Source organism: Oppia nitens, unplaced genomic scaffold (assembly GCF_028296485.1).
Source record: "Oppia nitens isolate AA-2021 unplaced genomic scaffold, nextdenovo-longstitch-racon4-pilon3 scaffold9_pilon_pilon_pilon, whole genome shotgun sequence".
Lineage (NCBI taxonomy): Eukaryota > Metazoa > Arthropoda > Arachnida > Sarcoptiformes > Oppiidae > Oppia > Oppia nitens.
This window is the reverse complement of record NW_026533253.1, coordinates 1,467,748-1,481,839: the sequence shown is the minus strand read 5'-3', so window position 1 is coordinate 1,481,839 and position 14,092 is coordinate 1,467,748. Positions and strand designations below refer to the sequence as shown.

Below are 14,092 nucleotides of genomic sequence, written 5' to 3'. Positions count from 1 at the left end.
GTGTTAACTGTTTGTCTGAAAAGTTTCAATCAATGGTCACGTGTTTTGCAGAACTAGTAAATGAAAATCCTTTTCCGTTTTGCCAATACTTCAGTTAAGACATAAGCGTGTCTTTTAGTGACACTTTGATCACAATTATCACCTGATTGTGACCACTGAGACCTGTCTAACAATACAAACAGTATCAGACAATGACATCGGCAGCGCAATCGTCGCCCAATGAGGAGCTCCTCTTGAAGGGCACTCTTATGGGACACAACTCATGGGTGACACAAATCGCAACCAACAACCGCTTTCCGGACACCATTCTGTCGTCTTCTCGGGACAAGACATTGATTGTATGGAAACTGACCAGAGATGACGCCAACTATGGTATTCCCCAGAAGCGTCTTCGTGGTCACGGACACTTCATTACAGACGTTGTCCTCTCGATGGACGGTCAGTACGCTCTGTCCGGCTCTTGGGATAAGACACTGCGTTTATGGGATCTGTCTGTTGGCAAGACTACCCGTCGTTTCGAAGATCACACTAAGGATGTATTGTCGGTTGCTTTCAGTGCCGATAATCGACAGATTGTGTCCGGAAGTCGCGATAAGACGATTAAGTTGTGGAACACTTTAGCCCAATGCAAGTACACGATTCAAGAAGAAGGACATACAGATTGGGTCAGTTGTGTCCGATTTTCGCCGTCGAACTCGAACCCAATCATTGTGAGCGCCGGTTGGGACAGACATGTCAAGGTATGTACTGAAGAAAATCAATTACCAATTATTGAATTAAAATGATTAGATTTTATACACCAATTCTGATAACATTTGTTGACAGTTGTTCTGCATTTATGATTAATATTCTAAATTTATTAGAAGAAGAATATTGTTTTTGAGAATATGTTTTTAATTTATTGATTTATTTGGTTAATAGGTATGGAATTTGACGAATTGTCGACTAAAGACCAACCATATCGGACACGCCGGCTATCTAAACACTGTTACCGTTTCACCCGACGGTTCTCTATGCGCTTCGGGCGGAAAGGACTTTAAGGCTATGCTCTGGGATTTGAATGAAGGCAAACATCTGTATACTTTGGATCACAACGACATTATTAACGCTCTTTGCTTTTCGCCGAATCGATATTGGCTTTGTGTGGCCACCGGTCCCTCGATTAAGATCTGGGATTTGGAAGGCAAACATTTGGTGGATGAACTCAAGCCTGAGGTTATCTCTGCTTCATCCAAGACAAAGGCTCCGCAGTGCATATCACTTGCCTGGAGTGCCGATGGTATTACATTATTTGCTGGTTATACCGACAATTTGATCCGAGTCTGGCAAGTGGTGCCCACCAGTTCTAAGGCATCATAAATTGATAACTAATAATAAATTAATTTTTATGTAAAGAACTTGTCATTAATTTCTGTATTTTAATGTGAATTATCCATAATTTACTTGAAATCGGAAATTAATGACATTTATTAATGATTTGAATAAAAATAAAAAACATTTGTTTAAGAAGTTGTGTTGGAAAAAATGTTTACAAAAGTTATGACAAAATATGATATAATGTTTAAATTACTATTTTGTTATCAATTGAGTAATAACTAAATTAATGAAAACAATTAATGTTAACAATCAACACTTAAAAACTAATTAATAAACACAATAATACGCTATGCAATGGCAATACTGTAAGTAATTGTTATAAAACGTGATTTAAAAAGATAATTGTTTTTTGAAAATTATAAACTATTACTATTTGATTATCACTTAACCGGCAGACGACTGTCAATTCAAATACGAAATTATTTTGAGATATCAAAAGTGTCGTAAATATATAATAATATTTAGTGGACGTCTCAGATATTTATCCCATAATTTCTATTGTGTTATTACAATCAATCAATCAATGGGTGCCGTCTGTTGTTGTGCAGGAAGTGGTGACTCTGAAGCCGATGTCGATGGTTCAGGAAATGACGAGACACTGTCCGTTAACTTTTCGGCATTGAAATCGACAACACCGGCGCCCACTAGTGATGCCGTTTCCAGTAAGACATCCAATAAATCGAAAGTCGTCTCCAAGACTTCTTAAAGAAACAAATTAAATGCATTTTTGCTTTATTTATATAATATATATATATTATTAGTAAAATTGCATTAACTTTATACAACTGTCTCTCAATCATACAATTGAATATTTTTTTAATGATATGGAAAACTAAATTGTATTAAAAAATTATTTTTGTTAAACGAAAAATTTTGTTGTTTTTTTACTCAAATTATATAAATTAAATTTTATATAACTGATGAATATATAATTGATGAATAATTTCAACTACAGTACTATCAATACCGTTTTATTTTGTATAAAAATTTGTTTTTTAATAAATAAATTTATTTAAGTATTTTTATTGGATTTTCTTATATATAAATTCTTAAATATATAAATAAATAAAAATTCTTTAAAATTTTGTTAATTACTTTTTATTATATACTGTATTATACAATATTATTCTATTTTAAATTTAGTAATAGATATTAAAATCAATTATTAGTTTTAATCAATAATATATATACCCATAACTACTATACTGGTATATAAATTAATGTATAAATTTAGTTTAAAATCTAAAATACGTCAATTAAATCCAAATTATATTTTTAATTGTTTTATTAATTTAAGTGTAAAACTCCTCAATTCTATCATTATATTGTTATTCTTATACATAATTATCTAATAATATAATCTTATTCTATAATATAAAGACAAATATGGTTTAATTATAACCTAATAATTAGTACATTTATATTCATATAATAATTAGTACAAAATTCATATAAATTCATTGTCTAATTATTTAAATAAATTATACTTTTAACTTATCTATAAAATAATTTTGCTTTAATTTTTATACAAGATATTCATAATTAATAAGTTATATATTGTGTATGTGTTATTTATCGCATACATAATATATAGTTTCATTTCATCGATTAATAATTTATGTATATTTAAATGCAAATCTGTAATTTATATGCCAATCAATAATCAAATGCACAAAATTATATGATTTGTAAGTGAAAATCATTTACATAATAATTATTTTATGAGTTATCCTATTATTTGACATATATTTCAATATTAATACATAATATGAAAAGTTATTGTCACGTGATTGCAATGCTATTATTATTATTATTATTACTATTACTGTATTAATGTTTACGTAAACACACAGTAATAGTGACAACAAATCACTAAACCATTAGTGCCTTTGCATTACATTTACAGTCACTTGACTTAGACATCCAGACTCAGGTCGTTAATGGACACCAATACTGCAGAAGAATGGATCCCATTGTCTATAACACATGTTTTATATCCAAAAGGTTTGTCTTAAATTAAATAATGATTACAATATCGATTGTGAGACTAATGATTGCATTTTACCACAAATCAGATGACACGACGGGTCAGTTGTTGGCATTGTTATCACTGACACCTTTCGGGATTGTCGTTGCATTCATTACATTGTCATTGTTTGTCCGCGACATTCATGTGGTAAGTCGTGTGCCGACAATTGTCTACAAAAAAATGGTTTAATTGATATATTTTTTGGACAGATATTCTTCTTTTGCGGTCAACTACTCAATGAAGTGCTTTGTTTAGTACTGAAGAGACTGTTTCGTCAGTCGCGACCCATTCAAGTGGTTAACCAGAAGTATCACTCTAACAGATCCTATGGGATGCCATCACAACACTCCCAGTTCATGGCTTTCTTTACATTTTATTGTTTACTATTCTTCATCTTTAGACTCAAACGAAAGTCTAACAAATTTAAATCACTTTTAGTTTTTGCCATAACTTTGTTATTTATTTTTGTGGTCTATTCCAGGTCTGTATAATAATCTGTTTGACAATCATATAACTGATTCAAATTTTATATTTAAAATTTTAATTAATCCCTAATTTGTTTTATTATCAGAATTTATTTATTATATCACTATTGGAGTCAATGTTTTGCTGGAATAGCCATTGGTTTACTATTTGCCATAATTTGGTTTTCAATAATTAATTATGTTTTTGAGCCAAACATATTTGTCTTCATTTTAAAGATGTATAAAATATTTTATATTAAATGAATATTAGATTTATTGATACTATAAAAAATTTATTTTAACATTTGTTTTTTTATCTATTTTAGGAAAATTAGTAGATTTATTGGATTAACAAATGTTTATATTGAACCAAAAAGAAGTCATAATAAAGAAATAATAAAAAAGAAGAAATGATTAGTACTTTTGATAATTAGATTTTGTATTATTTTGATGACACAAATTTAATAGATTTAGTTAAATTAAAATATTTGATATTTAGTATGCAATTATAAGTGATATAAATAATATTTTACATATATTTTACATTTTTATATGTTTGTATATTTTTTAATAAACTATTTTTGTCATATTTATTAATATGTGCAGGTATCTAATTATATTTACCGGTAGTATATTATTTTTATAGTTCTCAGGGGTCAAATTAATTGTAAGACATATACTGGTAAATTATTGTATCTTATTGTCATAAAAACTTTATGGTCATAATATTTATTAAAAAAATACATTATCGAAATTTATTTCTAATACTTTGATAGATAATTTTTGTAAATTATAAATAAAAATTTATATAAAATAAAATCTTTTAACTATTGTAATTTATAAATCTTAATTACAGGTTATGGTGAATATTTTATTAAATTTTTTTAAACGAGTATTAAATTTAGATTAAATGATTTTTTATAAGTTTTTTTTAAAAAATATGATAAAATTAATCAAATGAATATATTTAAACAAAATTAATAAATTCTAAATCAATATTGCAATCATAAATAAATAAATTATAAAATATCAATTTAAAAATAATTTAAAACCAATGAAGATAAATAAAAAACACAAATAAAATTTTATTTAAAACTGATATATTTTTTAATAATTTTTGATATAAAAATTAATTATTACACATTTAATTACAACTAAACAACTTCATAGATTGCGCTCAACATTTAGTTTTAACATTTTAAATATAAATTTAAATTTTATCTAATAAATTATTAGTAATAAACTATTATTAATAATAATCCAAATTATTGATAGATACCGATATGTTTGCATTGATTGTGAATGCAATCATTTATAATCAATATATCAATAAGTTTCTATACTGTATATATGTGATACTTAATACAGGTATGTAATATAATATTTATTATTAATAATATGTTATTTTGTTAACATTATTTAGTACAGTAATTGGACTGTTTAAAAATTTAATTAATATAAATTTAAACTATATATTGAGAAATAGATATCTATAGTTAGATGTACAGTTATAATTATATACGGTAGATAATTGTTAAATAAAATTAAAACTTAAATAATTTAAATGATCAAATATAATAATGTAAAATTCGGTCATTAATTATAATTTTGTATAATAATAATAATATACTGTATACAGTTTTTATTTTTTTTTTTAAATTTCAAAATTTCCCTCTTATAATATTAATATTATTTGATAAAATTCTTCATATAATTACGATAAAAATGCTTAGATATATTAATGCTTAGATAATAAATTATTTATAACAAAATAATTAAAGAATTTGAAATTAACTTTACAAAAGTATTAAATTTATTTCTACTATAAGACATAATTATTGAAATGATTATAATATTTATAATTTATGCGATAATAAGTGATACTACTGTTTAATTATTAAATAGATTTTTTTAATATTATATATTAGATATTATTTTTAAAATAAATTTTTAATGAGATCTATGTTAAACAGTACATTACATAACTTTCAACCAAATCATTATTATTATTACACAATATATATATTACTAAAACTTAATTCAAATTGATTTCCATAATATTTCAAGAATAACAAATAATTCCTAACATTTTATTTTAATATTTATAAAATATGACATTTTAAATAATATTTTAAATATACCTATATTATAACAAAACTGTTACAAAACTTTTATATAACAAAATTTTAATCATCTTAAAAATAATTTAAATTTAATTTATAAGTTTTATTTTAAACTTACTACCAATTAATTTCTTGATAATTTTCTAATATTTAAAATTTGATTTAATGATTAAATGTTAATTAAATTAATTAAAAAATACTTTTACTGATTATTCGAAAATTTAATTTTTATTAGATTTTTATTCACTATAAAAAATAAAACCATGTAATGTACAGTATTTGTAAAACATATAAATATTTATAACTATAGGAAATACAATCTAATGCTATTTCATTGTACTTTAAGTTTCATCTGTAGATGTATTGAAAAACTGAATCAATTTTCCGGCAAACGGTTTGAGAGCTAAAAAATATTTGCATTTCGTTTTGTAGTTTTTAAAATGATTCAACATTTCAAGCAACTTATCTCTATCTGATTGCGATAGTATAAAGTCCATAACATCAATGGACAGTTGGCTTTCGTTATTTATAAATACATGAAATATATTTAACGCCCGAAACCTAATGTGCCGATATTTGTGCCATAAAAGCTTGTATATTATTGCCATATATGTTGTATTTAAAGCAAATAATTTGCAAATAATAACACTTTGGCTCAAAATAATTGCCAATATTTCCAATGACTGGCGTTTTGTCACATAATTGTCTGAATTAATTAGTTGTATATAGTTTTGGAAGAATTTGACACCATTTTGGGTCATATAATCGTCGGTCAATTGTTTGTGTTCAGTCAATAGTGTTCTCAATGTAATGAAGGCATCCATTGCCACATCAAAAGTCTTTTGGTTGACAAACGTGAAGAATTCGTCAAATCGTTTCCAATTGAAAACTATTTTTGCCAAACATTGGTGTTGAAGACATTGTCGAAGAATGAGTCCGCTATTGAATGTCACATCACTTCTTCCGTATTTATATATATCAATCAATGAATAGATAATCTCCGGTTCCGTACAAATATATTCTACAGTTAGATACCTGTTCTCTGTTTGCAATAGTAATGCATTACAGATAACACTTGCCGTTAGTTTTCTGTTTTCAAAACCAATTTGTGATAACTTTAGGATCAATTCCAATAATATATGAGATGCAAAAAGCTCTTCACAAAGAGTTTTTATAACTTTTGTGTTGTGGGTGTCGTCACTATTGGCTTTAGTTTGCATTGAATTATCACTATTTTCTTTATGACTGACATTATTGTTATTACTACTACTACTACTACTTGTACCACAATTATTGTCTTCATTGTGTTTGTCATTTTTGGCTATACTATCGAAATATAATTTATGTAAAATAATATTTTGTCTCAGATTTTCCAAACAAATTCTCATATTATTTTCATTAACAATAATCTCAGCGTTAGTGACATTATTTGGCACATATTTAATGGTTTGCGTCAAAGTTTTACTATAATGACCACTACTACTACTACTACTACTACTAATATCATTGACATCATTAGTTATTAGTTGTTTATTATTGATATCATTGAATTGTTCATTATTTTTGTCCAAAATTTCTGACTTATTCAGCGCTTGTCTCAGCTTTTTGACGGTTTCATCGATTGAATCGATGGTCTTATAATCGGTGCCATTGAATGGACCCAAACTTTTCTTTTGCTGTTCCGATAGAGAGGCTGAGGATCTCTGCCTGAAAAACTTCATTATTATATCCTCTGATTCACACTATTAAACCATTTGTTAACAAACAAAAATATTTGATAATATTTTTTTTTATAATAACAAAAAATTATAACATAAATATCTGTTATAATAGCAATAATGATTTTTTCTGTTGAGATGCACACATAGATTAAGGACACAAATAATAATAATAGTAATAATAATCACTAAAATGTTATATAACATTAAAAATTTTTTAGTAACAATAATAATACTAATAATAGCATAAATTTTTCTCTCATTTAAATTGTGTGCTTTTATTTGAATGCTTTTTTCACTTTTATTTGTATTGAAAAATATATCACAGAATTCACTATATTATTTGAATCGCTTTATTGTCTGAAATTCAATTAAATGTAGAATAATAATAAAATATTATAAATTTAGTGAATGTTGTTATAACCTTAATTATAACAATAAATAATTATTTTTACTAAAAAATATTAAATATATTATGATTTCATAAATTCGTAGATTAAATCACTTATGAAAACACAAATCAATTATATAATTACTGTATTAGTAGTTGTTATTTTAATGTATTTTTAATATATATATATTGTATTGTTATTAGCATATAATAAAAAAATACAATAAAAGGATGAATATTATTATTATTACTGTATTAATATTTAAAATAATGTTGAAACAGTCAAACCACTGATAAAAGCATTGCGTTTTTCTTTATATATTATTATTATTATTATTTTCCTCAATAGTTGTGTGAAAAATAACAGAGTATTTGATAGAAGAGGTAAAAATTAATTAAATGGTTAACTATTTGTTTTCAGTACAAACTTTGCACTATTTGATGTTTGTGTGTATATTATGTTTGATAGTCAACCTTCAAATTAATCACAAATACAGTACCCACTGGTTGTGTGATTCAGTGGAACGGTATTAAAATTAGCGACAAAAACAACACCAACCAGTTCTTGGTCTTTATTGGACAGTTAGCTCTGGTTTTTTGAAGCAAATTATTTCAAAAATTAAGTGCATATTTTGAGTACTACTGTATGTAGTTTAAGCGTATAATTTAGACCTCAATTGTTGTTTGGTTTGCTATTACAATGTATGATATATTTGCACTCAAATTCCAGTAGTTAACCAAATAATTAGTTTGCAAACCATAGGAGACTACTAAACCAAATATTCACTATTTCCTATTAACAACTACTACTGGCACTGAATTTATAATATAAGTTGTGCGACAAGTTTTGCACATCAATATCATGACTTAAATTATTATACGGTATATATATATCATATAATATAAATATATTTATATATATTTTATTTGTATATATTGTGTTTGAAGTGTTGAATATTAATCACACGACAATACCGTGTTTATATTAATATTATAAACATATTTTTAATAATCAAATCGATAACATTTATACTTAAAAATTTTAATATTTACAGTATTTTCACAAACAAAAAATCACAAATAATTATCTAAATACATAATTTTTTTTTAGAAGTTTATGAATGTTTATGAAAATAAATTTTACGATAAAAATAGTTATTATTGAAGAAAAATATAGTATTTCGTATTTATATAAAATATATATTACATTTATGAATATACTTTCATATATATATGACACTATTATGACATAACTATTATATTATCGAAATATTTATGCACAAAATATTACAAAGTTAACAAAAATAATTTTACATTCAAAATATAAAATGCATTTAATGTTATAATGTGATGAACTCATTTCATTGCACACACAAATAAACAAAAATAATTTATTTGAATAAAACAATTTATATCACATATAATTAATACATAGAAATAGAGACTTAGTTACAACAGCTTTCTAATCAATTTTACAGAAAACTGTTTTCAATGATAAAAACTTATCGTCACTTTTTTTGTCAAATCAATGTTTGAACTAAATTGAATTATTTATTAAACTTAATGGTTAGAAATATGATTAAATAATTTATGTGTTGTCGTAAAAAAACCAATTTTTATGTATTATATCAAAATTATATCTAATTGACGCCAATTGAGTGCTTCAAATAGGAGTGAACACATTACAAGCAAAACCAATAACTATTATATATACTGTATATTTAATATAACTGTTATATGAATGTAGTGTTCACTTGGGGTTTGTTAATCATATGATATAACACAAGTAATACATATATATATAAAATATATCTATAAAAGTATATTATAAATAATATATATAAATATAAATAATATTTACAAAATCCAGATTTTTATGACTGACTTAAGTATCTATCATTTCACGAGACAATTCACTGCAGATAAAAATTGTCACTCAATTTAACAATATTTTCAAATGTATTTTTTTGAGGGTAAAAAATACATTTCAAATGTATTAAACTGTATATACTATTATAACTATATATATATATATATATAAATATTGTAAATATAAAAGTATTTTTTCTTTATAAATATTGAAGTTTTTCTTATGACAGTTAAAATTAATTCTGTGAATAGAAAAAATTTAGTTGAAACACAATATTTCAAATAAACCCTAAAAAACTTATTGATATATATTTTTATTATGAAAGCACACAAACAATTTTCACTATAATATTATTATTGCGGTTTCCGATGACATCTAAAAAAATATAGAGTAGAATATAGTTTGAGATTTCGTGTAAATCATTACCGAAAGTATCGACAGATTTGAAGGAAAAGTGGGTGAAAAAGAAAGAGAGAGAGAGAAGAGAGAGGACAGGCATATGAATGTGTGTGAGTGTGTGGATGGATGTGCTCACAGAGTATGTGTGTGTGTCTGCTATTGATACCAGACTTGAGCACAAAAATTAATAGTAAAATTCTTGTGTGTGAGTCAAACATACTGTACATATAGAGCACGCAAACGGTAAATATTATACAAGTCATTGAATATATATATAAATATTATTATTATTATTATAAAAGACATACAATTGAATGAATAGCAGAGAATTGAGAGAACAGATAAATTTCATCTGACTTTTCTCCAAATGATTCTCACTTTTTCTTGAGATCCCTTTTATTACTAAACAATTGCAACTTTTTTTACACATCCCTGTGTGCTATCAATTTCTAAGAAAAACATTGCATCTATTTATTACATTACAGTATTTAGTTTAATATGTATTATCTTTTTGTATTTAATTTTTTTGTTTGTTTGTTGTTGACTTGAAAAACACGACGACTCCTGGCTTTTATCTATATATATATATATATATATATATTAAATGTTTACCGTATGTCCAGTTAATTGCCTGATTGCAAGTCCTATGCTATAAACACGACATGTCTTTTAAACAAATGAGTATTTACTTGATTTTTTAGTCGGCAATTAATGATCTATATTTCAATTATAATTTAATTTTTTTTGCTGCCTATTGTCTATAAAATAAATTAATATAATAAATATTTTAATTTAAATAAATATAACTATTCAAAAAAAACATGTGAGAGTAAATAAATTAAAAAAATTAAATAAATAGCTAATATATTTATTACATTTACAATGATTTGTTTGTTTTATTTGATATAATTTATATTTATGCTTAAAAAAAGTACAAATACTGGTAGCACTGGTAATATTATCTAACTTTCCACTGACATAACTATCCTTCATAATGTTGACATATCTTTCAGTAATATTAATGTTTATTACATCACTTGATTCATGTTATCGCAGTTTTTTTATTAAACAAATTACTATTTGATTAACAAATAATAATTATTTGCAAAAATATGAAATGTTTGGTCTATTTTTGGTCAATCCTTTTATGGGAAAAATCAAATTTTGTCTCATTTTAATTTGTTATGATATGCATGTCATGTAGAGATCAATTTTATCAAAAATAATATTAAAATACAATTAATGTAAATTATATGTAAAAAATGTATTAATTAAAAAAACATAAAAACTCGGAAAATATCCACAAAAAAACTAATAATTAAATGATTAAATCAAATAAGTAGTAAATAATACTAATTATTATTAGTATAGAAAAACATTTGACTAATAATATTAAAATAATAATACTAATAATAATTAAGTGCAAAAAAATATTAGAATAGAATAGATATTTTCAAATAAAATCAATACTATTTAATACGGATTTTTATAAACTAAAAAATACTAATTAGATTAAAGTTTATAAAAAAATATATGTCATATAGAAAAACACAAAATCAATCTTAACCTTATACTTCTATATAATATAATATATATATATTAAGGAATATTTAATTTTTAAAATAAACATAAATTAATAATTTGTATAAATTTTTTTCCATATTTTACATTTAAAAAAACTATTCAATACTATTAAATATTAAAAAAAATTGTTTTCAAATTATTAGTATTTTTTTTATTATTGTTGGTTTTGTATTTTGTTAATAAAAAATATACCTTAATAAAGCATTACATTTACTTATATATACGTATATATAAATTATTAGTATTTTTTTTACTATAATATTGACAATAAAATCGTTATTAATATATTATTAACTATAAGATTACACTGTATTTATAATATATTATATATATATATTATATATTCATAAAGTTATATATTAAAATTTTTTTTATACCATTTTGTTTGTTGAAAACATTATTCAATAGATTGATGACAACTTTAGGTGCGGCCATCAATTGATACTCACATAGCGGTTGCCTATCAAATGGACAGGTATTTTGTTGGATTTATTGGCCACCACCGAATCATCATTAACTACCGGTGCTCTACTATTTAGCCATTGTCTAATACAACTGAAACAAAACAATTGTTTGCAACATAGCGTAACTACTGGTTTATTTATTGATAAAATTATTTCCAGACATATCGGACAGGTTAGGTCAGCTACCAGTGCCCGATGATAGGCGATCAATGGTTCGCTACCAGTCAGCAGGACAGGTAGCAACAGTTTGATTGGCGACGCCGACAATCTATTATCCATTGATTTTTTTTTTAATTAAAACCCGTACAGAAAAATTAAGTTTTTTAAAAAAATAATAAAATTTACTTATTATTTAGAATTTTTTTTAGAAATTAAAATAATAAATTTAAAATATCTAAAAATCGTTAGTTTTTATAGTAAAATAAATATTTATTTATTTAATCAAAAAATAACTGTAGATTATCAGCTATTGATTATTATATTATTATTATTATAAAGATTTAAATATTTTAGAAATAATAAATTTGATTAAAAATATTATTATAAACTTATTTTTAATTTTATTAACTTATATATGTAAATAAATTAAATCGTTTGTTTAAATATATTGATTTATTTTTGGAAAAATTTTGAAAAAATATTTTATTATTTTAGTAATTATTAATAAAGTTAATTTATATTTATTAAATGATTTTATTTATTTATCTATAAGTATAATATAAATATTAATTTGTTTGTTTGTAAAGTTAATGTTTAAATTTTTAATCAATCAAAGTAATCTCAATAATTAATAATAATACTTAATATTAGTTTAATTAATATTATTTATATTTATACAGGTGCACTATTTATTGTTTGAATCATGATTATTATTATTATTATAGTGTAGACATTGACCGGTTTGGATAAGCGCTTGTCTACCGATCCCGCACAGGGGTTGTGTAACATTTTGATAATGTTTAATAATTAATAAATTATTTATATAAGGCGTGGTTCACATATTACGTTCGCACTTGAGGGGAGGGGGGTTAGCCAAAGCGAACTTTTGCGAACGAAGGGGAGGGGAGGGGTAGAACGTTCGCATTTAGATATTTTATTTCTTGTGGATGATGGGGGGGGGGGTAGCGGTTAGGGAATGCGAACGTAATTTTTTTTAATGATTGCATGCGAACAATTGCGAACATAGGGGAGGGAGGGGGTCTAGATTTCTTAAAAAGTGCGAACGTAATATGTGAACAACGCCTAACTATAATTAATACTAGTTATTAAAATTAATAATAATAATAATTGAGTGTTTTTATAATATATTATAATACATGATGTCGTATTTTCTATAGAAATTACTAAAAAACATCATTCAACTATTGAAACAATTTAATTCATATTAATTATTATATGTTTGAATTTTCAAATATTTATTGTTACATATGCTAGAGTAGTTATTCTACTTTATATATAAATTAAAATTACTAAATATTTTAAATATTTTCTATTCAAAAATCGGGTTAAAAAACTTTTAACCAAATTTTTTAAAAAGAATCTTTATATATAAATTCATTGTAATTAAAATAACTTATTTTTTATATAAATTATTATTTCATTTCTCAATAAATTTACATAGTTTATATAAAAAAAATTAAACCAATAAATAATTAATAACTTAACTATTCATA

The 14,092-nt window shown here is 24.0% G+C and overlaps 3 protein-coding genes across 3 annotated transcripts; 2 read left to right on the top strand and 1 right to left on the bottom strand.

Moving 5' to 3' along the window:
* Positions 1 to 8: 8 nt before the first annotated feature.
* Positions 9 to 1,514, top strand: LOC128964554 (receptor of activated protein C kinase 1-like). Its single transcript, XM_054311180.1, has 2 exons — positions 9 to 740; positions 922 to 1,514. The coding sequence occupies exons 1-2, from the start codon at positions 192 to 194 to the stop codon at positions 1,357 to 1,359; spliced, it is 987 nt and encodes a 328-aa protein (XP_054167155.1). The 5' UTR covers positions 9 to 191; the 3' UTR covers positions 1,360 to 1,514.
* A 1,698-nt stretch (positions 1,515 to 3,212) lies between these two features.
* Positions 3,213 to 4,284, top strand: LOC128964709 (dolichyldiphosphatase 1-like). The gene is made up of 5 exons (XM_054311345.1): positions 3,213 to 3,381; positions 3,453 to 3,553; positions 3,616 to 3,887; positions 3,978 to 4,109; positions 4,197 to 4,284. The coding sequence occupies exons 1-5, from the start codon at positions 3,318 to 3,320 to the stop codon at positions 4,282 to 4,284; spliced, it is 657 nt and encodes a 218-aa protein (XP_054167320.1). The 5' UTR covers positions 3,213 to 3,317.
* A 2,047-nt stretch (positions 4,285 to 6,331) lies between these two features.
* LOC128964551 (calcium-binding protein 39-like) lies at positions 6,332 to 7,761 on the bottom strand. The gene has a single exon (XM_054311176.1). It carries the CDS (start codon positions 7,712 to 7,714, stop codon positions 6,335 to 6,337), a length of 1,380 nt encoding a protein of 459 aa, XP_054167151.1. The 5' UTR covers positions 7,715 to 7,761; the 3' UTR covers positions 6,332 to 6,334.
* Between the last annotated feature and the right edge of the window lie 6,331 nt (positions 7,762 to 14,092).